Source organism: Hyaena hyaena, unplaced genomic scaffold (assembly GCF_003009895.1).
Source record: "Hyaena hyaena isolate Hyena2069 unplaced genomic scaffold, ASM300989v1 scaffold_1008, whole genome shotgun sequence".
NCBI lineage: Eukaryota > Metazoa > Chordata > Mammalia > Carnivora > Hyaenidae > Hyaena > Hyaena hyaena.
Window position 1 is genome coordinate 153042 of NW_024081641.1, and position 23270 is coordinate 176311.

The 23270-nt window shown below is 36.5% G+C and overlaps 1 protein-coding gene across 1 annotated transcript; it reads right to left on the reverse strand.

Annotated features, from left to right (window-relative positions):
* Positions 1-4642: 4642 nt before the first annotated feature.
* NMBR (neuromedin B receptor) lies at positions 4643-23270 on the reverse strand. Its single transcript, XM_039221759.1, has 3 exons — positions 22849-23270; positions 8480-8828; positions 4643-5044 (listed from the first exon to the last, which is right to left on the reverse strand). Exons 1-3 carry the CDS (start codon positions 23268-23270, stop codon positions 4643-4645), a joined length of 1173 nt encoding a protein of 390 aa, XP_039077690.1.

Below are 23270 nucleotides of genomic sequence, written 5' to 3' on the forward strand. Positions count from 1 at the left end.
GAAAAAAAATAGAGCTCTTGGAATAGCTTGGTAAAATAATTTAGAAAATGAAATGGTGTAAAATGCTATAACCACAGCATGTAAGTAATGTTTCCTCCAATAATCATTAAAGACCCACTTATAACCTGACTTTCTTTAGCACTCTTGTTATTCTTTTATAACTTTACAAAAAAAAAAGTTTTTTGCACTAAAGCTGACCATATTTTCTTACACCTTGCCCCTGGCTTTGAAAATGTCTAAGGAAAATTTGCACAAACATTAATTTATTTAAAGTTGAAATATTCATGCTTATTCTATTTTAAGAGAAGCTTAATGGTTGGAACATTTCATTTCTCAGAAACTTAGTGGAAATATTTCCTGTGTGTGCAATGAAGCCAGTAATAAAATATTAGTAAGTGGAAAAATTATACTTGTTCAAAATCTATTAACTGTTTTACAGCTCTACACAATCATATAAACATTTAAGACATGTTCTAACAAGCAAATAGTCAAATAAAATATGTGTTTTGGTATAAATAAAGTTCCATTAATTTTTATATATCTCTTCTTTCTTTTTTTATAGGGCATGCACAAAATGTAGAAAGAAATTTGGGGCAGAAATTATGAACCCAAACTTTTATGGATGAAATTATTTTATAAAGTATTCATATGGATGACCCAGAATGTAAGCTATTATTCTTAGCCTAGAATGATAAAGGTAAACTCACATCTCCATTTGTTTCTGTCCTCCATCATTGGGTAACCTCCACATTCCAGGGAAGAAAACGATGTCATGCTGATTTCTATCATCCAACGAATTAATTGAATTCCAGATTCTTAGCAGTATTGATTGTAGATAGAACATATGAATTTAAAGTCTGATAGACAAGAGTTCAACAAGCTCTTCTATTTTGTCTTTCTGCTTATTAACTCCCAGCTTCCTCATGCACAGAATGGGAATTAGAATAATGTTTGCCTTGTAAACTGATATGAGGAATTCTTGTAAAATATAGGATCTGGCACATAGTAAATTTTTAGTAAATTTTGTTACTTTACCACATGAGGAAAGAAAACTTTTAAATACAATAAGAGATATTATTATTATTGAACACTTATTATTATGCCAGGAATCATGTGAGTACTTTACAGGCATTACCCAATTCAACCCTTATAATATTGTTAACCCATTTTATAGACAAGTAAAGGGCAGCATCCTCTGGTCCCAAGCATTGCAAAGATCCTATCATTTTGTAGTTCTATTGAACCACACCTTGTTTAAAGAAGCTATTAACATAAAAGGGCATTTATCTACAATAAAATTAATAATTTGGTGGAATTTTCCTCCAATAGGCAGGTATTTCCACACTAGACATAATTTTTTTCCTAATATTGCCTTGAATTAAAATCTTACTAGATAGAATTATATAAATCAGAAAACTTAATTACCTTTTATAAGGTTTGTTTCACTCTGTTTATTTTAACAGATTTAGGGCTTTGCATTTTTGTTCTATTTTTGACTAATAATGCATAATTTGTTTGATTTCCCTCTGTAGTTTGATTTCATAGAGGAACGTGGGGATTACTGTTTTAAATTTCATTCTCTGGAAATAAAAACAGTCTTGAAACGTCCAGAAATAAATATAAATGCCTTAAAAATAAATATGTGAAGCACATATAAATAAACTAAACATATAAAATCCAACCACTGCCAAAGTTTGAGGTCTATTTTAAAATGAACTCAATCTCATATTTGTGTGAGTGTATGTCTGTTTGTATAGGCATGAAGTTTGGTTTGACTTGAAAAGTGTATGATAAAAGTAAATATTAAATATTTGCCCTCATCACACTGTATATAAAATATCTTAATTCTCAGGCATCTATTCCAAAGAAAAGAAATAGTTGATAAAATGGTGCAATTCACAGGACTTCCTGAAAATGAGAAATCATTACAGTTAGTGAGTAAATTAGGATTATAAACCAACAGTAGAGTACAACAGCCAGGTTCAAATTAAAGTTTGCCCAGGAGCACGTGGGTGGCTCATTTGGTTGTCTGACTTTGGCTCAGGACATATCTCACTGTTCACGAGTTTGGGCCCTGAATATGGCTCTGTGCTGACAGCTCAGAGCCTGAAGCCTGCTTCAAATTCGGTGTCCCCCTCTCTCTGCACCTCCCCTGCTCTTGCATTATCTCTCTTTCTCAAAAGTAAATAAACATTAAAAAAAAAAAGTTTGCACAGATAATCCTCAACCTGCTTAATTTATGAACAGAGTTCTGAGTTTTGAAAGATTCTCCAAACTTCAGGGCTCAACATTCATTAAGAGAAAGTCTGACTTTCAGTATTAATAGCAACCAGAAAGAAAAATTTTAAATGCAGCCAATAAAATAAAAACTCAATAAATAAAATAAAGTAAAATAAAATGCACTTAAGAGTTTGATAATATTGATTATATTATATATATAATCAGGCATGTAGCTATTGTTAACTTTCTTTAAAAGAGGAAAACTGAAATTTAATGCTATTATTACTCCTTTAGTGTCATCACAGAACATTTTTAACACATTATATATAAATAAGAAAAGTTCTAAACTACCCCATGAAAAAATGTTCTTCATTCTTGAACAACAAATCAGATAACAGATTATATTAAAAGATTATTCTCTTAAACTTTAAATTCTTAGGACTTTATAATTAAGATGTATATATCCCTTTAGCTTCATACACATATATATAGTCTCATACATATATATAGCATATGTATCTTGTAATATATATGTATATATGTGAAACTAAAAGGATCTTACAAGATATATTTGCATATACCTTGCAATTGTCCCTCTATAAACTTCTACTATCATCTTAATACTAGTAAGGAGAAAGATTCTGCATGGACCAAATTACCCTTGGTTCTTTAGATTTTAATGGATAAGCCTTAAAAGATTTAAAGAGACTCAGAGTTCATGTAAAATTTGTGTGTAATATTTTGCACCTTTCTGATGAGTGGATTGACAACCTTTGCAAAGGTTAAGGACAAGAAGGGAGTTAGGACTGAGTTGTGAAGGAATAGTGGGTGCGCGCACCATGATAAGGCATCTGGGTTTAGATCTCACTTTCCCCCACAAGGCTGTGTAACTCCTCTTTAACTCTCAATATTTCTGAGCCTCAATTTTCTAATCTATTAAATAAAGATAATGACAACACATATTTCAGAGATGAATTTACCATGAAGTGAATAAAGTCTAAGTTTTGGGGCCCTGGCAATGTGTTTATGTGATTGGGTATAATTTGTAAAATTTGCAAAATAGTGTATTTTTTAATAGGCATATTCCTCAAATGTGTAACTTCATACCCTACCAAAATTGACCTTTCTCTGTTTCACCTCAGGGTTTATACTGAGTATTGAATTAGATATATAAAATAGATAAAGCTTTAGGATTATGCCTAGAACAAGGAAAACACTTGATTAATGTTCATTATCATTCTTATTATTATCAACCATCATAGGTAATTTGCTTGTGCTTATTTTTCCCATTGCTGCATACAATTATTTCATATCCTAAAAAGTATTGTTCAGGGGTGTTTAAGACAGAGCTCAGCTAATTTGTAAGGAGAAAAAGTATATTAATAATTTATATTAGTATATGTACTAATAATATACTTTATAATAATTAATAATTATAAAGTATATATAGTAATTCAAATGTCAGATTTACTGATACAAATCTAAGAAATGGTAGCTTTTAGAATTTAATCAAGACCATGCTTTCATTTTGGAGAAAAATCTAAAACAGTAAGTCAGAGAAAACTGTGGTACTATGCCGGGTAAATGCACCTAAATGAGATTTCATACACTTGTTAGGTAGCTGTTGCAAGAAAGGATAAATAAATGGCTGAACTCACCAGAATTACACTAATCTTATCATATGTATAACAGAAACATTGAAATACTCAGGGACTTAGTAATGTATACAAAAATGGCCATGCTGTTTTCTGAGTCATCGTTTTGGGACACCTTATACCTATTTTACATTCATAATGTGAAATCATATTCATATGATATCTATTTTACTATTTATAACCAAATGGCATCATACCTTTTAATCACATACCTAAAAGTTACAGACACAAGCTTCTCTGTAAATTGTGATTAATCACACAAAGAATCACAATAAATATTATTGACTTATAATTAAGCTCTACCTTTTGAATTTTCTATTTTATTTAAACAAAGGAGATATACACATGCACTGGTTATGAATAAAATTCACCAGGAAAACATGACTCTTTTTTCAAATAATAGGAATTTGAATCTTACCCTCACTGAATTATCAAGTCAATATAGAAATACATTTCAAGATAAAACACATTTAAGATAAATACAGTAGAGTTGGCTCTAACAACAGCTTAAATCCTGAAGCGATATTGATTTATACACATATAGAATTGCATTTGAATGACTTTTAGTGTGAGATGTATATTTTTCCAGGCAAAGTCCTGTTCAGAGAAGAATGCTAGCTGTGTTTGTCTTGCCTTCTCTGAGTCGATCATGAAATCACCTGATGAACCAGCTGAGCAATAGTAAGAATGCGAAAACTGTTCCTTTCTGCTCTGCTCCAGAGACAGCAAGGTAAGTTCTTTCCAGGTTGTGAGTTGAATGGCTAACATCACAGTGCCATTTCCTGCTTCATGCTGTGCCCATTTAGTAAAACAGAATTGGTTACCACATTCTTAGCATTGCTTTTCAGAGATGTCATACGCACTGCAGAAGAGCTGAGAAGGTAGCTGGGTGATCTCTCTTGATGGGACTTCCTCCCACAACACAGCTGGCTATTGAAATGCCTCCTGAAGCTTTCACTGAGTAGATAGAGAGCAAATGGATTGACACAAGAATTGCAAAAGCTCAGAACTCGGGCAACTAAGGTGACAATCATATGGCCTAGAGATGAGTCAATCTCGTTATAGTTGAAAGACCTATACATGTAGAGAATGTGATTTGGAAACCAACAGAAGACAAAGCAGCCCACAAAGACCAGCACAATTTTAGCCAGGCGTTTCCGTGTTTCCATCTGCAAAATACAAGGAAACAGTCCCTTTGGTTAAAATGAAAATGGAACCATCAACATGCAGAACATTGTGCAAAAGAAGTAAAACTTACCATGGCATGCAAATGCATCCAAAAATACAAAAGCTATTTTCTTCAACAAAGTGACGATTTTAACAGTTTGACTATTTTGGTCACCATACTGTTTCATTAAATATAGTTAACAATATGATTTTAATCGTACATGGAATTTAAGAAACAAAAGAGACGAACATACAGATAGGGGAAAAAAGAGAAGGAGACAAACCCTAAGAGACTCTTAATGACTGAAAACAAACTGAGGGTTGATGGACAGAGGTGGGGAGGATGGGCTAAATGAGTGACGGGTTACAAGGAGAGCACTTGCTGGGATGAGCGCTGGGTGATGCATGTAAGTGATGAACCATTAAATTCTACTCCTGAATCCAATACTATACCATATGCTACCTAGAATTTAAATAAAAACTTGAAACTAACCAAATAAGTAAATAAAATAAATTATCTGACAGCCTCTATAAGACTAGATGATAAATTACGAATAAATGGCTATGTCTTCAAGCTAAACTGTGACCTATAAAAATTCTCTTATTTTATTTTTTTTAAGTTCTCTTATTTTAAACTATTTTCCTGTTGTCAAAGTGTTATGGTGTTCCCTTTAAATGTAAATCATTTCTGTTTGTATTAAATCAACTGAATTAATGAACCACAAAATATATTCAGTATTAGATTTTGTTTAAATCAGGGTAATTGAAATAAAGCATGGCTTTTTAAATCCTTATTATACACATACATACACACACACACACCCCAAAACTTGAGATTTCAACTTCTGACTCAGATAAATTAAAACCACCTGACATAACTGTAAATCCTATAAGTATTACTATGTTAGATTACTTTAAAAATAAAAGTACACTTTCTTTTCATAAACTTTACATACTGTGTTTGCTGTTTTATAGGAAACTCTTCAGGAATGTGATAAAGAAAGAAAATTCAAATATTGGGCATACATACATCTTTTTAAACCTAAAAACCATTCTCTAATATATAGAGTTAAAGGTTTAGCTTGTATTTGTCATGTTCAAATACTTAAATATGGCAACATGAATGTGAAAACTTAGTTTATCAAAAGATATTGATAGGAGGCAAAATGATACATTCTGGGCTAAAACTATTGGTAGTCAACTGGAACATGCCCAAACTGGAAAGGTTTTCCGTTCAAACAGATCTGGTGTTGGGGGTACTAGGGAGTGGTGATGGGGGAAGCAAATGAACGTGCGGTGAGGACGAGGAACGGCAAGTGTGGAAGTGCAGGTGTATCCCGTGGCATGAGTTAAGCAACTTGACTGTAAGATAAATGTGAAATTTATGTTACAAAGCAGTGTCCACCCTAGCAGGTGTAGCACGGGTGCACGAAGTTCATGCCTATCTGTACCTGGAGACTCCGATGCACAGGCAGGCTGTTGGCACTGAGACGACTTCTCAGCAGATATCAAACCCTGTTACTCAGCCAGAGTTTATAAGTCCCAGTAGAAAAATTCACAAAAAGGGGCACCTGGGTGGCTCAGTCGGCTAGGCATCTGACTTCAGCTCAGGTCATGATCTCACGGTTCGTGGGTTCGAGCCCCGCGTGGGGCTCTGTGCTGTCAGCCAGCTCGGAGCCTGGAGCCTGCTTCAGATTCTGTGTCTCCCTCTCTCTCTGACCCTCCCCTGCTCACGCTGTCTCTCTCTCTCTCTCTCTCACACAGAAATAAAATTTTTAAAAATTCACAAAGAAAAAAAAAAAACCAAGGCAGAACTAAGGCCACTTAAAAAAAAGTGGGGTGGGAGGGAAAGAGGAACTGAATTTTAGAAACCTAAGCAAAAACTCAAATACCCAAATTGATCACAGGGCAAAGGAAAAAGTGCAGTGAGTCTATGAACTGGATTTTTTTTTGCTACAATGAGGTTAGATATTTTTTTTTTAAATTTTATGTCTTTATTTTATTTTGAGAGACAGAGACAGAGAGCTAGCAGGGGAGGGGCAGAGAGAGAGGGAGACAGAATCTGAAGCAGGCTCCAGGATCTGAGCTGTTAGCACAGAGCCCGACGTGGGACTCGAACCTACGGACTATGAGATCATGACCTGAGCCGAAGTCGGACACTTAACTGACTGAGCCACTCAGGTGCCCCTATTTACTTATTATTTATTTTAAGGTTTATTTATTTATTTATTTATTTATTTTGAGAGAGACAGAGCCAGTGGGGGTGGGTCAGAGAGAGAGGGGGCCAGCGGATCTAGCAGCGAGCTCTGTGGGGCTCACACTCACAAACAGTGAGATCAGGACCTAAGCTGAAGTCAGACCTTTAAGCGACTGAGCCACCCAGATACCTCACGAAGCTAGATATTTAGATAATTAATCTATTAATTTATCTAACAACTACTTCAGTGACTCGTTGATTTTTTAGCTTTTAAAGAAGATGTGGATCTCTGATGCCGATGGTCATCAATAAATAAAAATTACCTTCCGTGCAGGAAACCTTTCCAAAGTCTGTTGTAGCTGAAGTGTGCAAAGCCCCTGCCCATGCTTCCAACTACAGCCCAGCAAATTTTAATGATCCGCCATTCAACTTGCCTTTAAATTGGTGAAGTGACACCCATAACCTCCCTGTACCTATAGAACCCTTTGGAAGAGGGTCCTCACTAAAAGTGCACAAATGCACAACTTGAAACTCTCCCACTAGAACAATATTTCCATCTCTTTGGGGATTAACACAATTGGTTTTACCTTAAGTTAGCATCTCTGTATATTTTTTAGGGAAGAAAGACTACATAAGGTACATACTGTAATTTTTAAATTAGTACATAATATATATAGGTAAAGCTATAATGTTGAGTTAGAGAAAGTACAACTTCAACATCAACCACCTCCTGACCACTCTCACCTTTGTTCTCTACCTTCTCTCCCCAGAGCCGCATTCTGGCATCCTACCCTAACCTCATCCCCAGATCCTAGGTCCTTTCCTGATGAATCCTTGTCCCAGACATTCTGTCATCCTTAATGGGCTAATGGGGGAAGAGACAATAATTAAATAAACTTATAATTAATTTTCTGGTTTATTATGTTGTTTTCTTTGCATGAACATTTGCTGGTAAGGAAAAGCCTTCAAAGACATTGAATTTTAATAGCTGTAGGCCTCGCTGGCAGATACACTGTACCTCAGTGGACCTTTACAAAGCTCTGGCATGGCCACATATTGGAGATGCCCTCACCTCCTCCTCTCGCACCAACATCTCTTCTAGTTCAGGCTAATGCATGTGCCAGTGCCTTGTGATTCTGTTCTAACCGTTCACAGTATTGAGAACTCACACCATAGAACAGCAAATAGCGATTACTGCATCTGACCCACACACTCCCACCCACACACCTACCAAGCTTACCTGTTTTTTGGTATGTTCGTTGTATTCTCCAGGAAGATTATGTGCACTTTTAATTAAGGTCTTTGCAATATGATAATAATAAACGCTAATAATAGCAAGTGGTATAAGGAAGTAGACCAAGAAGATGAGCACTGAATGAATCTTTGGGTGTAATTCATCCGTCTGAGGGTAGGGTACACACGCCGTGAAGCTGCCATTTTCAACGCTCTCAATGCGCGTCACTTCCGAAAACACGGCTTCTGGAAGCGCCAGCAGCACAGAGACCACCCAGATCCCCACCGCCTTCACGCAGGTCCACAGCAACGCCCCAGACATCTGGATGTCCATGGGGTTGACGATGGCTCTGTACCTGGGAAGACAATGTGACTCACATTACTCTCTTAGAAAGAGAAATGTAAGAGAGAAAGAGGAAGGGAGGGAGGGAGGAAGGAAGGAAGGAAGGAAGGAAGGAAGGAAGGAAGGAAGGAAGGAGAGATCCTACTGGCTGAGAGAGAGGTGGTAACACTTTTTGTTATTCCCTGGCTGTTTTGTAGTGTATGGAATACTTAATATCTCCGATGTCTGTCTGCCTATAAGACATTCCACTGTTTATTAGCACAGAAGACAGAAAGATAAGAGATTTTAAATTGTCATTCCCCAAATTCCATTAATTTCCTTACCTCTTTTGTAAGTATTTTTCTAAATCACACATACAGCGAGTATCATCTCTATTGAATATTTTCATTTAAATCACTGAATTTTCAAAAAAACTATCACTGCTATAATTGCAATAACAGGCAGAAACCCTGCAATATAAAATGTCTACAAAATAATGTTACCAAGTTCTATTTTGATGCTCTTCTTCACCTTCTGAGACTCAGTCTCCCACTTCTTTCCCTAAAGGCATTAGTAAACCTTAAGACTGGAATTTTCTCCATAATTCAATCATAAGAACCAAAAGAACTGAAGATGAAGTAACACTCTGTCTTTGTAGCTGAAATTTATTTCACATTGGCACCTCATGAATCCTCTCTCTTCCCACTATCATAGTGGTAAAGTAGCCAATCTCCAGGACACAAGGGCTTAAAGAATCCAAACAGCTAACTCAGCCACACACTTTAGGGTAATCATAAGGCAAACAAGCCAAAATTATATGTGAACATCAAATTATTTATATTTTTCTGAAAGTATTTCAGGTTGTAGTACACCTAGGAGGTTAACACGATGTAGTAAAAAAAAATTATTTTAGTCAAACAAATCTGAGCCATTTTCTCATCTCTAATATCCTTTGGAAAATCACTTAAGGTCTTTTTCATCATCTGTAAGGTGGGGATAAAAGCATTTCTCTCAAAGTTTTGTGATAAAACTTAGAGAGACCACCTATTACTGTGCCTGCCAATTAGCAGATACTAACCATGCCATGATTCTATACTTTCTCCTTATTTACAGTTGATTTTTTAAAAAATATATAACATATTTATTTCTGAGAGAGAGAGAGACAGTGTGTGCAGGGGAGGGACAGAGAGAGAGGTAGACACAGAATCCAAAGCAGGCTCCAGGCTCTAAGCTATGAGCACAGAGCCGACGTGGGGCTCGAACCCACAAACCGTGAGATCATGACCCAAGCCAAAATCAGATACTTAACCAACTGAGCCACCCAGGCACCACTACAGTTGACTTAGTATGGTGTTCTAAAATTCCAGAATGTTTCAAGCAACATAACAAGCAGACAAGATCTTCTGTAAGAAGATCTTCTGTAGGAGTGCCTGGGTGGCTCAGTCGGTTAGGCGTCTGACTTGGGCTCATGTCATGATCTTGCAGTTCATGAGTTTGAGCCCTGCATCTGGCTCTGTGCTGGACAGCTTGGATTCTGTGTCTCCCTCTCTCTCTCTGCTCCTCTCCTGCTCACACTCTTTCTCTGTCTCTCAAAAATGAATAAACATTTTTAAAAATTTCTTTTTAAAAGTCTTCTGCAAGAGGTTCTGTAAAGATGTTTCCCATTGCCCACCAGAAAGAAACAACTTCTAGACGCAACACCACTCTGAGGGGAGCCTCTCTTCTTCCTAATTTGCATCAAGCATCATTCCCAGACCCTCAGTCAGAGAAAGACAGTTTGCATTTTGATCTAGAGGGTCTTCCCCTGTATAACAGGAAACATAAAAATTAAAGTACAGCAACAGCAAAGAGCCTCAACACCAAATTAAAGTCACATACATACTGCGTTTATTTCGCCCGGACTTTGCACATGGCAGAAAAAGCATGTGTTCCTCCTCATTCACTTAATTGCATGTTCTGAAGAAAGTAAAAGAATTACAATTGGTAACTAGAATGAGCTGTCTTTTTCTGTCTCTTTTTAATGTTTTATTAGATTAATATATTCAAAGAGTTTTTTGTTTTGTTTTAAGGTTTTTTTTTTTTTCTGAGAGAGAGAGAGACAGCGTGAGCAGGGGAGGGTCAGAGAGAGAGGGAGACACAGAATCTGAAACAGGCTCCAGGCTCTGAGCTAGCTGTCAGCACAGAGCCCGATGCGGGGCTCGAACCTACAGACCGTGAGATCATGACCTGAGCCGAAGTCGGATGCTTAACCGACTGAGCCACCCAGGCGCCCCTCTTTTGTTTTTATCAGAGAACACTAACAGCCTAAAAGGAAAAACTGATTTCATTTCAGGTCCAACTCCTGGGTTGAACCAAATTTCATATCTTTACCTCCATTTGACTAAGAAATGTCTCTTGAATGAAATACTGAAGACATTTGCTCTTGACATCCTGTTATGGAAGTTGAGGATTTTCTCTCTTCTACACTTTTATCTCTCTTATTACCAACCTCCTAATTCTGTAAGTTATATTAAATGTTTATACAATAGCCACTAGAGTGTTATTGTGATCAACCAAATATCTCTTACTACAGAATTAAGTAATATATTGTCTTCTTTCTCAAACATGTCTCTGGTTTACCTGCAGTTGCTACTTGATCTTTTATTGTTTGCATAATTTTTCATGTACCTGAATTTGATTTTTTTAACTGTTCTTTTCCACCTTGCTGAGTAATTGGAGCCCTAGTATTTGAATCTCAATTCTTCCTTCTTAGACTTTCACTTTGTCAAGCTCCTCTCCACCTTCTTTTTGGTTTTGCTTTCTAAGATGCTTTATTAGCCTTAGTTCCCATTCCTTCATATATTTTTTTTTAATTCCTGACAACACATTTTTAAATGTTTTTAATTTTTATTTTGAGAGAGACTGACACACAGAGAGAGAGAGAGAGAGAGAGACAGAGAGAGAGAGAAAATTACAAGCAGGCTCCACACTCAGTGTGGAGCCCAATGGTGGGCTCACAACCCTGGATCATGACCTGAGCTGAAATCAAGAGTAAGATGCTCAACTGACTGAGCCATCCAGGTGTCCCTCTGCTATCATATTTTTAATTTCTAAAAGTTCTTGCTTCGCAAGTGAATAGATAATTAGAAGAAACTGTTCCCTTCATGAAGTCAAGTAACTATATTTTAGTACCAATATACATTATTTTCTCTGTGGATCCATTTTTTTTTTCCTTTTTGCATGTTCAAATATCTCTTTGCTTTTTTTAGCATTAATTACGATGATGTTATTGGAATTCATGGAAGTATAAGTAAAGCAAACTTTTAAACAAACCAAAACCGAACAAATACTTTTAGAGATATTTGTTTGGTGATATGTTTGCTTGGTTTCTTTGCTAGAATTTCTCCTCAGAAGGTAGATGTCTACAACCTCCCAACTCATATTTAAGGTCAAAGTACCAAAAGGCTGATACAAATTTTTTGTACATAGCAGAGATGGGGAAAGAGCAGAGAAGTTTTTGGGTTGATGGTTACCAAAAATTAATCAATTAACCAGCCTACCTTGTTGGATTGTCAGAAAACTCAAAGAATATTCTGAACTTTCCTTTGTGGATTTAAAAAGGAGGAAAACACCACTCCCTACTCTCATTCCCACCTCATCTTTAAGCACATAAACATAAAGGTGTTGGGGAAACTGCAAAGAAGAATGGAAGTTTTAGCTCTTTCATTGTAATAACATTGCCAATAACATTGTAATAACAGAGCTGTAGCAACAGCTCTTGGATTCTTGGTTTAGGGGAAGTAAGAAACCCAGTGGGAATATAAGGTATGGGTAGAGAAGGCCTTTTCAACAAGGACATTTCTTGGCCACATCCTGCAGGAAAGAGAAATAGACTTCGGATCTTCCACTAAATGGTATACATTTGCTAGAAAGGGAGTATTGACAATTCTATAAAGCTGGATTTATAGTTTAAAACAATAGATTATTGAAGCATCATTATTAGTACTTAAGCATCATTATTAGTACTTAACCATGGCTTAGAATTGTCAGAGAATAAGGTTTACACCGATGTTTCATGTACATCTTTGAAAGGATAAAAAGTAAAACAGTACAGTGCAAATTAATATGGATATATTTAATCATCCTTTATTTAAATATTTATAAAAGTATAGGAATGAGCGGCACGTGGGTGGCTCAGTTGGTTAAGCATCTGACTCTAGGTTTTGGCTCAGGTCATGGTCTCACATTTTGTGGATCTGAGTCCCACATTGGGTTTTGCACTGACAGTGCGGAGCCTGCTTGGGATTCTCTCTTTCTTCCTCTCTCTCTGCCCTTCCCTCCACCAAAAAAAAATAAATAAATAAACATTTAAAAATATATAGGAATGAAGCATCCCTCAGTACAAAAACTACCTCATTAAATGTAGTAGTATAATACATATGCGTGAAAATTTACATTTCTTTCTTCCAGATAGTCTCAGAAAGGTATCCCTAACTGAAAACTAAAAACAAAAATAATGGATCAAAAGGGATTAAAGAAAACATAATCACCATTCATGTATTAAATATCAATAAATACATATGCTTCTTCATTAATTTCTGTTTTGGATTTTGCACTTACCATATCTGCATATAGTCTAAAGTTAAAGAAAGGGATAATGAAATGTCATTGTATTAAAATACATACAATGAAAATTAGATAATTTGTAGCTCATATAAAGTCATCTCAGTTTCTCAAAATCTCTGTCTACACATTTCTGCACACATACTAGTTACACTATCCGTAATTTCTCTTTTTTTCTTTTATTTTCCTTTTTTTTGCTTATCATACTTTCTTTTTCTAAATTTTTTTTTTAGTTTATTTATTTGTTTTGAGAGAAAGAGAGAGCACAGTAGGGGAGCGGCAGAGAGAAGGAGAGACAGAATCCCAAGCAGATGCCATGCTGTCTGCAAAGAGCCCGATGTGGGGCTTGAACTCACATACCTTGAGATCATGACCTGAGCTGAGATCAAGAGTCATACGCTTATACAACTGAGCCACCCAGGCACCCTGTCATACTTTCATTCATAAGACACTAACAAAGAGTTTAAATGTGGACAACCTGACAAAGGAGAGGAAAGTATCGTGGAAGCAAGAGAAAGATAGAGAAAATTTCAAGAAGAAGTGTAGACCTCAGTGTCAAATGCTCCCTTTTTTTTTTTTTTTTTGTTAAATATTTTTATTTCTAGGAGAGAGAGAGAGAGAGAATGTGAGCAGGGGAGGGTCAGAGAGAGAGAGAGATACAGACTCTGAAATAGGCTCCAGGCTCTGAGCTGGCAGTCAGCACAGAGCCCGATGCGGGGCTCGAACCCACGAACCGCGAGATCATGACCTAAGCGAAAGTCAGACGCTTAACCGACTAAGCCACCCAGGCGCCCCTCAAATGCTCCTTAAACATAAAAACAAAAACAAAAACCTCCTTTGAAACCAGAGCCTGTGTCTTACTCATTGTATCTAAAGTGCATAACAGAATGCATGACCCGTAGTCATTTCTCAATGAACATTTGTTGAACTAATAAGGAAATGTGGTCCAAGCAGCAAGGAGAACACTTATGAAGACAGTTTTGGTAGAGTAGGATGGTCATCTTTGGGTACTAATTGAGGTTAAAAATGACATCAGAGATGGGGACAAAGTCTAGTGATACCCAAGCTGGATCAATATTCAGAATCACCTAGAGAGCTGAAAAAAGATAGAGTATTAGGTTTCTCCTGAGACTTAAGATGTAGAATGCGAGGTTCTACATTTTACTAAGATTTTCAAATGATTCTGAATATAAACCAGGTTCAGAAACCACCTTTCAAGAAGATTAACTGTGGCAGTGAGCATCTTTTTGCAAGACCCCTGTGAGCTTGTCTGGTGCAAAGGACACACATTCAGCAGTGGAGAGTATCTGGAATCCAGCAAAAGTTCAGTGTTAAGAACTAGATGTCTGCTCTTTACAATATGTCACATCATGTTTCAAAAAGTATTTACAGCTTACAGCAATAAAATTTATTCTGAATAAGATTACTAAATTTATTATTTAAAAATATATATTCACGGGGCGCCTGGGTGGCTTAGTCGGTTGGGCGTCCGACTTTCGCTTGGGTCATGATCTCACGGATAGTGGGTTCGAGCCCCGCGTCGGGCTGTGTGCTGACTGCCAGTTCAGAGCCTGGAGCCTGTTTCAGTCTGTGCCTCCCTCTCTCTCTGACCCTCCCCTGCTCACGCTGTCTCTCTCTCTCTCCTAAAAATAAATAAAACATTTAAATATATATATATATATATATTCATGATCATAGAACAGAATGTCTAAAATGATAATCTTTTAAAAATAATGTAGTAATTGGGATGTCACCTTGGAAAGGATGAGACATAGTGGATTCAATTACAGAGGGCTCAGCAGTTCCATTTGTCCTTTACCCTCCTGCCAAATCACTTTGTTCTTAACTGACTAAAGTGTATGACTTAAATAGCACATGAAAGTCTTGTGAGAAGGGCAATGACAATGACAAGTCACGCTGATGAAGGCAACAGGCTAGAACTAGCCAGTCTATGATTAAAGGAATTGGGGAAGGGCTATAGAAGGTAGAGAGATCATCTTCATTAATTTTACAATAGGTTCATTTTGTTTTCTACTTCAGTGCCTATTATCTGATAATTAACTACATATATGAATAAATATTGGCTTGAATTAACTGGTCATTTGCCATCCTGACACATAGGTGACATAGCAGAAGCAGTTACACATCAACCTACTGTTTGTGTGAACTATGTCAATTGTGTCATTTGATAAAATAATCCTATGCTGTAAAATTGATTAGTTTATCCATTTTATGGAAAAGTTCATTGAAACTATGGGATTAAATGATGTTGAAATAATCACAGAGCCAGTAGGCAGATGACTTAGAATTCACACAAGACTATCTTGTGACTTCGGACTCTATATTTTTTCAGCTTATGGCACATTGCAGAGAAGGCAACTGAAGAATTAAATGCTTGACCTATTCTATCCATTTTGGGACATTTGTCTCCTTTTTTTTTTTTTAAGTCAGTGATATTTTTAACTAGAAAGACTGAACTTATGTCCATAATTATGCCTTCTAAATTTAATGGCCATTTTTTATGGTAAAATAACTAAGCCTCAACAGGTAATATTTCATATTTTTAAGTCATCTCTAGAAACTGCATTTTCATCAAATCATTTTAAGTATCTATAATCACCTCCAGGCCAAGCTCTCATAATCTAAAACTAGCTCCTCATGAGATATTTAATGCTGGTTGTCTCTTAAAATGTGATTCTTTTCCAAAAATCAATGTAAGTTAAATCACAATTATTACAATTTTATTTTCAAAATATCCTCCCCAAATTTCCACAAATAATAAAATCAAAGAAGGTCTACATTTAAAGTTGAAAAAATATTGTTTGTTTGTTTGAGAGACAGAGAGTGAGCAAGCACACTCTCATTCTCAAGCAAGTGGAAGGGAGAGGGGCCAAAGGAAAAGGAGAGAATCTTAAGCTTGGGTCCATCTGATGGAGATGTGGGGCTCCATCTCACAACTGTGAGATGACCTGAGCCAAATTAAGAGTGGGACGCTCAATCGACTGAGCCACCCAGGCATCCCTTGAAAAAATATTCCTGATGAAAATCTGCAGAAGAAAAAAATCAAAACTTAATGGCAAATAGATGAATCAAGAGAAGGGCTGGGGACAAATAAATGTTTAGTGTTTATTCTTGTTCCCCATGAAGATCCATAAATAACTGGAAATATAAAATACTGAGCAGCACATCAATAAATCAGTGGTGTTCACCAAGATGGGCTATTAGCCTAATAGCATTGAATATTTTATATCAATAATTAGGACAATAAGTTAAGAGACAGTTCATTAAGCTTGAACCTCCCAATATTAAGTTAGGTCATCACTCTAAAGCTTGTATTGAAACTCAAAATAACTTTGGTCATACAGAAACTAGTAAAAATACAGGAATAAAAATAACAAACAATTAAAAAAGGATATGTAATGAAGATATACCTTTTTGTATAGAAAAATAAACAAATGGACTTTCCAAATACCAAGGTTGCCAGTATATTTGGGATGTGGGTGGAGTTCTCGATAGAGCTGAAAATAATATAATGGTTACATTAATATTATCTAAAACTTCCATACAATTTCAAAAGTAAAAGTAATAATGGAAAGTAAATACACAAATATAGCCTATAACTATCTTGTACTGAATATTGGATCAATACCTTCTAAAAGAGAATCATCTACATCCCCATATCATTATCAACTTTTCCAGAAATGCAATAAGTAAACAAGTAAGGACTAAATAAAAAACTTTAAGAAAGAGCTTATTGAATGGAATATTCCATAGCCATAATATAGAATGAGATCATGCCACTTGTGATAATATGGATGGACATAGAGGGTATTATACTAAGTGAAATGAGACCCATTGAGAAAGACAAATACCATATGATTTCATGCATGTGTGGATTCTAAAAAACTAAACAAATGAATTTTTTAAAAGGCCAAAAAGCGGAATCAGATCTACAAATACAAAGAATGAGCTGATGGTTGCCAGAGGGAAGAGAGGTGGGGAGATGAGCAAAATGGATAAGGAGAGTGGCAGATATAGGCTTCCAGTTATGCCATGAATGTTATGGGAATAAAAAGAACAGCATAGGGAATATAGTCAACGGCATTGGAATAGGATTGCACACTGACAGACGGTAGCTATACTTGTGTTGAGGATAACATAATTATGGAGAAGCTGACTCACTATGTTGTACACCTGAAACTAATATAACATTGATTGCCAACCATACGCAAATTTTAATTTTTTTTTTAAAAAAAGAACTTGTTGAGAATGAGAAAATAAAAATGCAATTAAGATTATTAAAGACCTTAGAGATTGGTCAACTCTCCTGAGGAATCAGCAACTGGAAGAACCAAAGTCAGTTGTTATTTTTGTTCTTTAAACACACAAACAGGAAGTACTGGTGGGACATCTAACAATAAGGAAAGTGTTGAACTTCACCCACTTCCTGGCTCAGCCAGAGCAGATGGCGCCCTATTTAAATGCACCACCACAGGCGAAAGACTGACAAGTGCGCCTTAGAAAGTGTTTCCTCTGAGAAGTGGACCAAATAGAATCAGCAAAAGTGATTAACCGAAAGACTTGTTGCAACATAGAGGGCAGTGATAGAGCCCCAGAGACAACACACCATTCAGCTGCCCCACCAATACTAGTGTCCCTTCTCCCCTGTGGGTCCTTCTCCACTCAATACTCGGAGAGGGAAATAATAGGATCCTATCTACAGTCCCTCAGCTCTACAGTTGAAGACATTATTCTTATTTTGCAAATGAGGAAAATACTCATTTGAGCATGTGTTTTACACTATTTTATCATCTTCTCCAACTAGAACATTTGAACCTAACAGATACAGGATTGGTACCCACATGCCCAGGGCATCCCTCCTTAGTTACAGTGTGTCCCAAAACTTTCAGACCAAGGTGGATGAATAATCTTCAAAAACTATAAAGTAGTCCACAAATTATGGCAATAGTATGAATATTGTGAGAATTATACAGCCTGTCCAACCTCTCAGATCCCTTCTAAAGAGAAGGAGAAAGGACATAAGCGAGAAGCATTTGAGACTGATGAATAAAAGATATCTGACTTATTGGAGTCAAATATAGCAACTTTTATTTAACAAAAAAAAAAATACCCAGATAAATTCAAATTAAAAACTGATAAATTAGTGCTGGCTACAATTTGTTCTGTTTTATGACTACATAAAACTAACAACTGAGCACTTCATTTATAAAAATTTTCTTTTTTACACTGGCAGATAGAAAGTTCACAAACATGTGACTCACATTTGTGACAGTATAGATTACCTTATACTCTTCAACTTTTATTTTTCCTCTACCCGGCTTTCCTCCCTTTTTTATATCTGTTGTATGTTGTATGTGTCTTTATTTTTAAGTTCCCTTACTTTCTTTCAGAACAAGTTGAAAATAAAAAAAGTCCTTGCTCTGGTAAAATGCGTTATCTGTAGGGTGAGTGTGGCGGATTCTCTTAGGTAGGTATGGCTGGTCTGAACTCCCCCTAAAGAGTTTAGAAACACACTCTAAGTGCTAATCTCAGCACCGAGAAGTAAGGGCTTCTGAATATACTATCCAGGGCTCCAGACCAAAGAAGAAAGCGTCTCCAGTGGGGCCAGCTGGTTACTCAGTACCTGAGCTTCAGTCAGGAGTTTTGGTAAAAACCCAGAAAACAAATTATGGCTTTCCCTCCCATCACTGGGCTAAGACTCATAAAAATGCTTCTGAAGGCCTAGGGAGTGTTAGATCCAGGGCCTACATTTGATCTGATTCAATATTTTAACAAATAATTATATTGAAGAGCATATCTGTTTGCATTGGTATAATATCCAAATAATGTTGATGATTCAAGGTTCATACCTAACAGAACCAGCTCAGTTATGGAATTAAATCTGATTATCCTAACTAGCTAAGAAAAGCTTGAAATCATTAATATATTAGCACTTTAGTTAGATTTGGTGAAAAATTACGTTTGCATTCAATCCAAAATCGGTTATTCGATACCAGAAAAACAACATTAAGTTAAGGATACATTAAATTAATATTAATTGCATTTTTATTATTTTACAGGTTGTTAATATTTAATTTATAAATGCATTTTAGTTCAGTTATATTTTAAAAAGAAAATATCTAGTTTTACATTTATAAATGCATAAAATTATAAAGTTTATAGTTCAGCACTAGGAAATCGGGGAAATTTTTCCTATGAAGGAAAGAGGAGAACTCATTCTTAAAAGTTATTTGCATTTTAATTAAGGGCTTATAGAGGTCAAAATGTCTTCATGAATCAAAGAAATTATATCCTAAGTTTGGAAGTGAAGCCACTGTAATAGATATTGAAGGAGATCTCTGTAAGCCAACCATAAACAAAATATGTTTATGGGACTCCGCTTGCTCAGTATCACAGCACGTGTGTGTGTGTGCGTGTGCGTGTGTGTGTGTGTGAAACTGTTAACATGATACCACAGAGAATATGCACATACCTTTAATCAGCTATTTCCTATTGGCAAGCAAGCAAGTACATTTTCAAAATATAAAAAAATCATCAAGATAAAAGTAGAAAATAAACTAAAATCCGCACACTCACCATCTCCGATTGGGCCCTATGTCTCCTTCCCACCTTGAGGTATGAAATGCCTCTGAGGCACCACTACAGAGGACACAAATGACCTTTCCTAAGCATGTTATCTGTTGAAACTTCTCAAGAAACCTCCGAAAGTCAAGGAATAATAATCTCAAAAACCAAAAGTGTCACCCACACAACCCTTTGGTCATATCGAACAAGGTGATTTAAGCCCCAAGGTAGATTCATAAATATTATATTTCTTATTTCAGTCTCTGCTCTCTACGGATGCTGCCACCAGTGCTCTATAACACTGAAGTCCACCTCACACTGGAATGTGCTTTCTGAAAAAAAATGATCTTCCTGTTTCTTTTTCTATATTACTGTGATCTCTACTTCTATACTCTCTATCTTTATTTTCTTCAGCAAAGGCATTTAAGCCACCTAGTGAAGATAGGGTATTTGGTTTAATGAACAATTGAATTTGTTGCTTAAAAAGTTTCCTATTGCTATCACTACTACTTAATTTTGAATTTTTATGATGTTCTTTTCTTTTGTTGAATCTAATGAATCAACTTTTGAGATCATTTTTCCTTTTGTACTCTTGGGTGCTTTGCTTTAAATTGAATTTTTCAGTCTATCATTAAATAGGAAAAATCATTAATAATTTCTTAGACCTGTAAAAATAATAATGTGGCTTAATGGTAAAGAATATGGGCTTTGAACTGAGCTCAAATGCCAGCTCTATCACTGTGAGTTCATGAAAACGTTGCTTAATTTCAAGACTTACATTTCTTCACTTTAAAATAGTAATGATAATAGTGTGTACTTCATAGTATTGTGAAGGTAATAAACTCACACACAGAAAAAAGCACAGTGTTAAGGACAATTAGTCTTCTACCTGTTTCCAGATTCACAGTATATCCAAACCTTTGGTGAGATAAAATGTGGGGAAATCAAATACTTAGCAACACTTGATCACTATGTTCTGGAAGAAAAAGAGAAATGAAGACAATATATAGCAAAACATTTCCAAACTGCTTAATTGACTATTAGGATGTATTGGGTAATTTCATCACCAATGATTCCAGATCCTTCATTTATAGTTCCAAAACACACATTGATAGGCACAAGTAGAAGCTAGACCAAGTAGAAGAGGCAACCCACCTTCCTTTATCCTCATTATTAAAGTATCCATGTAGCATTTACAAAGTACATGATATATATAACCAACCAAAAAAGCCAATAAATACATGAGTAATAGCATGTTCTCTAACCTTGGTGAGAACCAATTTACCTGTGGGTCTCCATGACAATAGATTGAGAAAAATCTCATAAAATAAATTCAAGCCCTGGATCTTGCTACTTACTAGTAGAAATATAAGCACAATGATAGTAATTTTAACTATTGTAGTCATAGATATTCATTACCTTTTATTCTAATCATTAAGTAGAATTTTTTTAACTTTCTAATTAAAATGGTTCCTATAAAGGGGGCAGCTAAACTAAAAAGTTGTATTTTAATTACAGGGTTCAAAAATATTTATGAAAGGTAATAGAAATAGTGTCATATTAACAAAAATCAAGTTTACCTTTACCCAAAGGCACTCATTTTTATAGGAATGTGGTTTTAGAAAGAATATGGCACAAACTAAAAACTCAATAATATTTGGTTTAAAAAGACAGAAGCTCTCAACTCTCCAGTGAGTATTGTCTTTCCTTCAATGAAGATTAACTCTTCAATGCCAAAGTGATGGAAGGGCATTGTCACAAATACCAGGACATTTAGATGGAGTCATTTTCCACTAATAACATGTAAATTGAAGAAGAGGATCGTAAACACTACCTTAATCATCCGAGTTCAACTGTTTATTTAAATAGCTTAAGTCAACACCCCATCCTGAAGGAAATTAAACCACGGCTCCATTCGCAATTGCCTAAGATGACAATTGTCCCCACCCCCATCCAGACATTTCCCCTGCTTAAATGCGAGCATGATGACTGAGACAGTGAGGTAGAGGCACGGACCAGCAGTCAGCAGACCTGGGTTCTCCTCCCTGCTCTGCCAGACTTACTTTCCCTGGGCCTCAATATCTTACCTCAATACCTAGAAAATGACATAGTTGAACTTAGTTGATCTGCAAGGTAAAATAATAGACACGTCCGATCTTTAAAATTTGTGAAAGCAGATTTGATATCAAATGAGTATTTTTAAAGCATCATTTTAAGATACTAAAATTCAGTACCTACCTGTTTGCGGGGGAGGGGATCCCTTAACTCGAGGTATTAAAGCAAGAATGTGTAGTCATCTGTCTGAAGAGCATTTACTATTGTAGTTGTTTGACTTAAATAAATAACAATTTAGTTAATGAGTATAAATGATGTTCCCCCATATTTGAAAAAAACTCAAAATCAAACCCTTCCCTAATATTAAGTCAGACATTCTTACCTTCAGGTTATTAAAAGACTAAGGAAAAGTGCAATTCTAAGATTTTAGCCCACTCAAAAAGCTTCTACATGCTACGTGTGCTGCTGCCCAATTATCCTACAGCTTTTCTATGAAATAGACAATAAAGATTTTCAGAGTGTGTGCGGGGCAGGAAGGAGACTAGGCTCTGCAATTTTAAAACTACTTTCAAACTAACACAATGTTAATTATTTTTAAAGTAATAATTTTCTTATATATTTTTTCAAGCTTCCAAGCTCACAGTCCTTTTTAACTCCTTTTACTCCAATTCCCAGATACCTTCTCTCTTCCTCTGTCCTTGCTCATGCTCGGGCTTTCCTTTCTCCCTTTACCCCCCACCCCCACCCCCAGAGACACCCTTGCTCCTCTCCACCGCTTTTCCAGGCCGCCCCACCTCTACCTGAGCCCTTACCTGTCGGCGCTGAGGGCGGTGAGTGTGAACACGGAAACCCCCACCGAGGTGAGCTGGAAGACCGGGATCAGTTTGCACCCCACCTTCCCGAACATCCACTCGTCAAAGAAGTAGCGGGAGGCGTCCACCAGGACGCAGGTGAGCAGCAGCAGCAAGTCCCCGGCGGCCAGGTTAGAGATGAAGATGTTGGGGGCGCTCCTCATGGCGCTGTTGGTGATGAAGATCTTCACCAGCATGATGTTGCCTAGCAAGCCCACCGTGATGATGAGCAGGTAGAGAGACGGGATCGCGCAGCGGATCGCGAACTTGGCGCTCGCCCCGTCGGCGGCGGCCAGCAAGTCCCTCTCGGACACCCCGGGAACGAAGCCGCTCTGATTCGCGCCCGCGGGCTGGGAGAGGTTGCACAGAGACTTGGGGGGCAT

Excerpts from the sequence above, each read along its gene's own strand:
- NMBR (XM_039221759.1), bottom strand. The coding sequence starts at position 23,270 with ATGCCCCCCAAGTCTCTGTGCAACCTCTCCCAGCCCGCGGGCGCGAAT. Across the intron at positions 8,829-22,848 it reads ACCGCCCTCAGCGCCGACAG|GTACAGAGCCATCGTCAACC; the intron begins GTAAGGGCTCAG and ends TTGTCTTCCCAG. Across the intron at positions 5,045-8,479 it reads ACGAACATACCAAAAAACAG|ATGGAAACACGGAAACGCCT; the intron begins GTAAGCTTGGTA and ends TGTATTTTGCAG.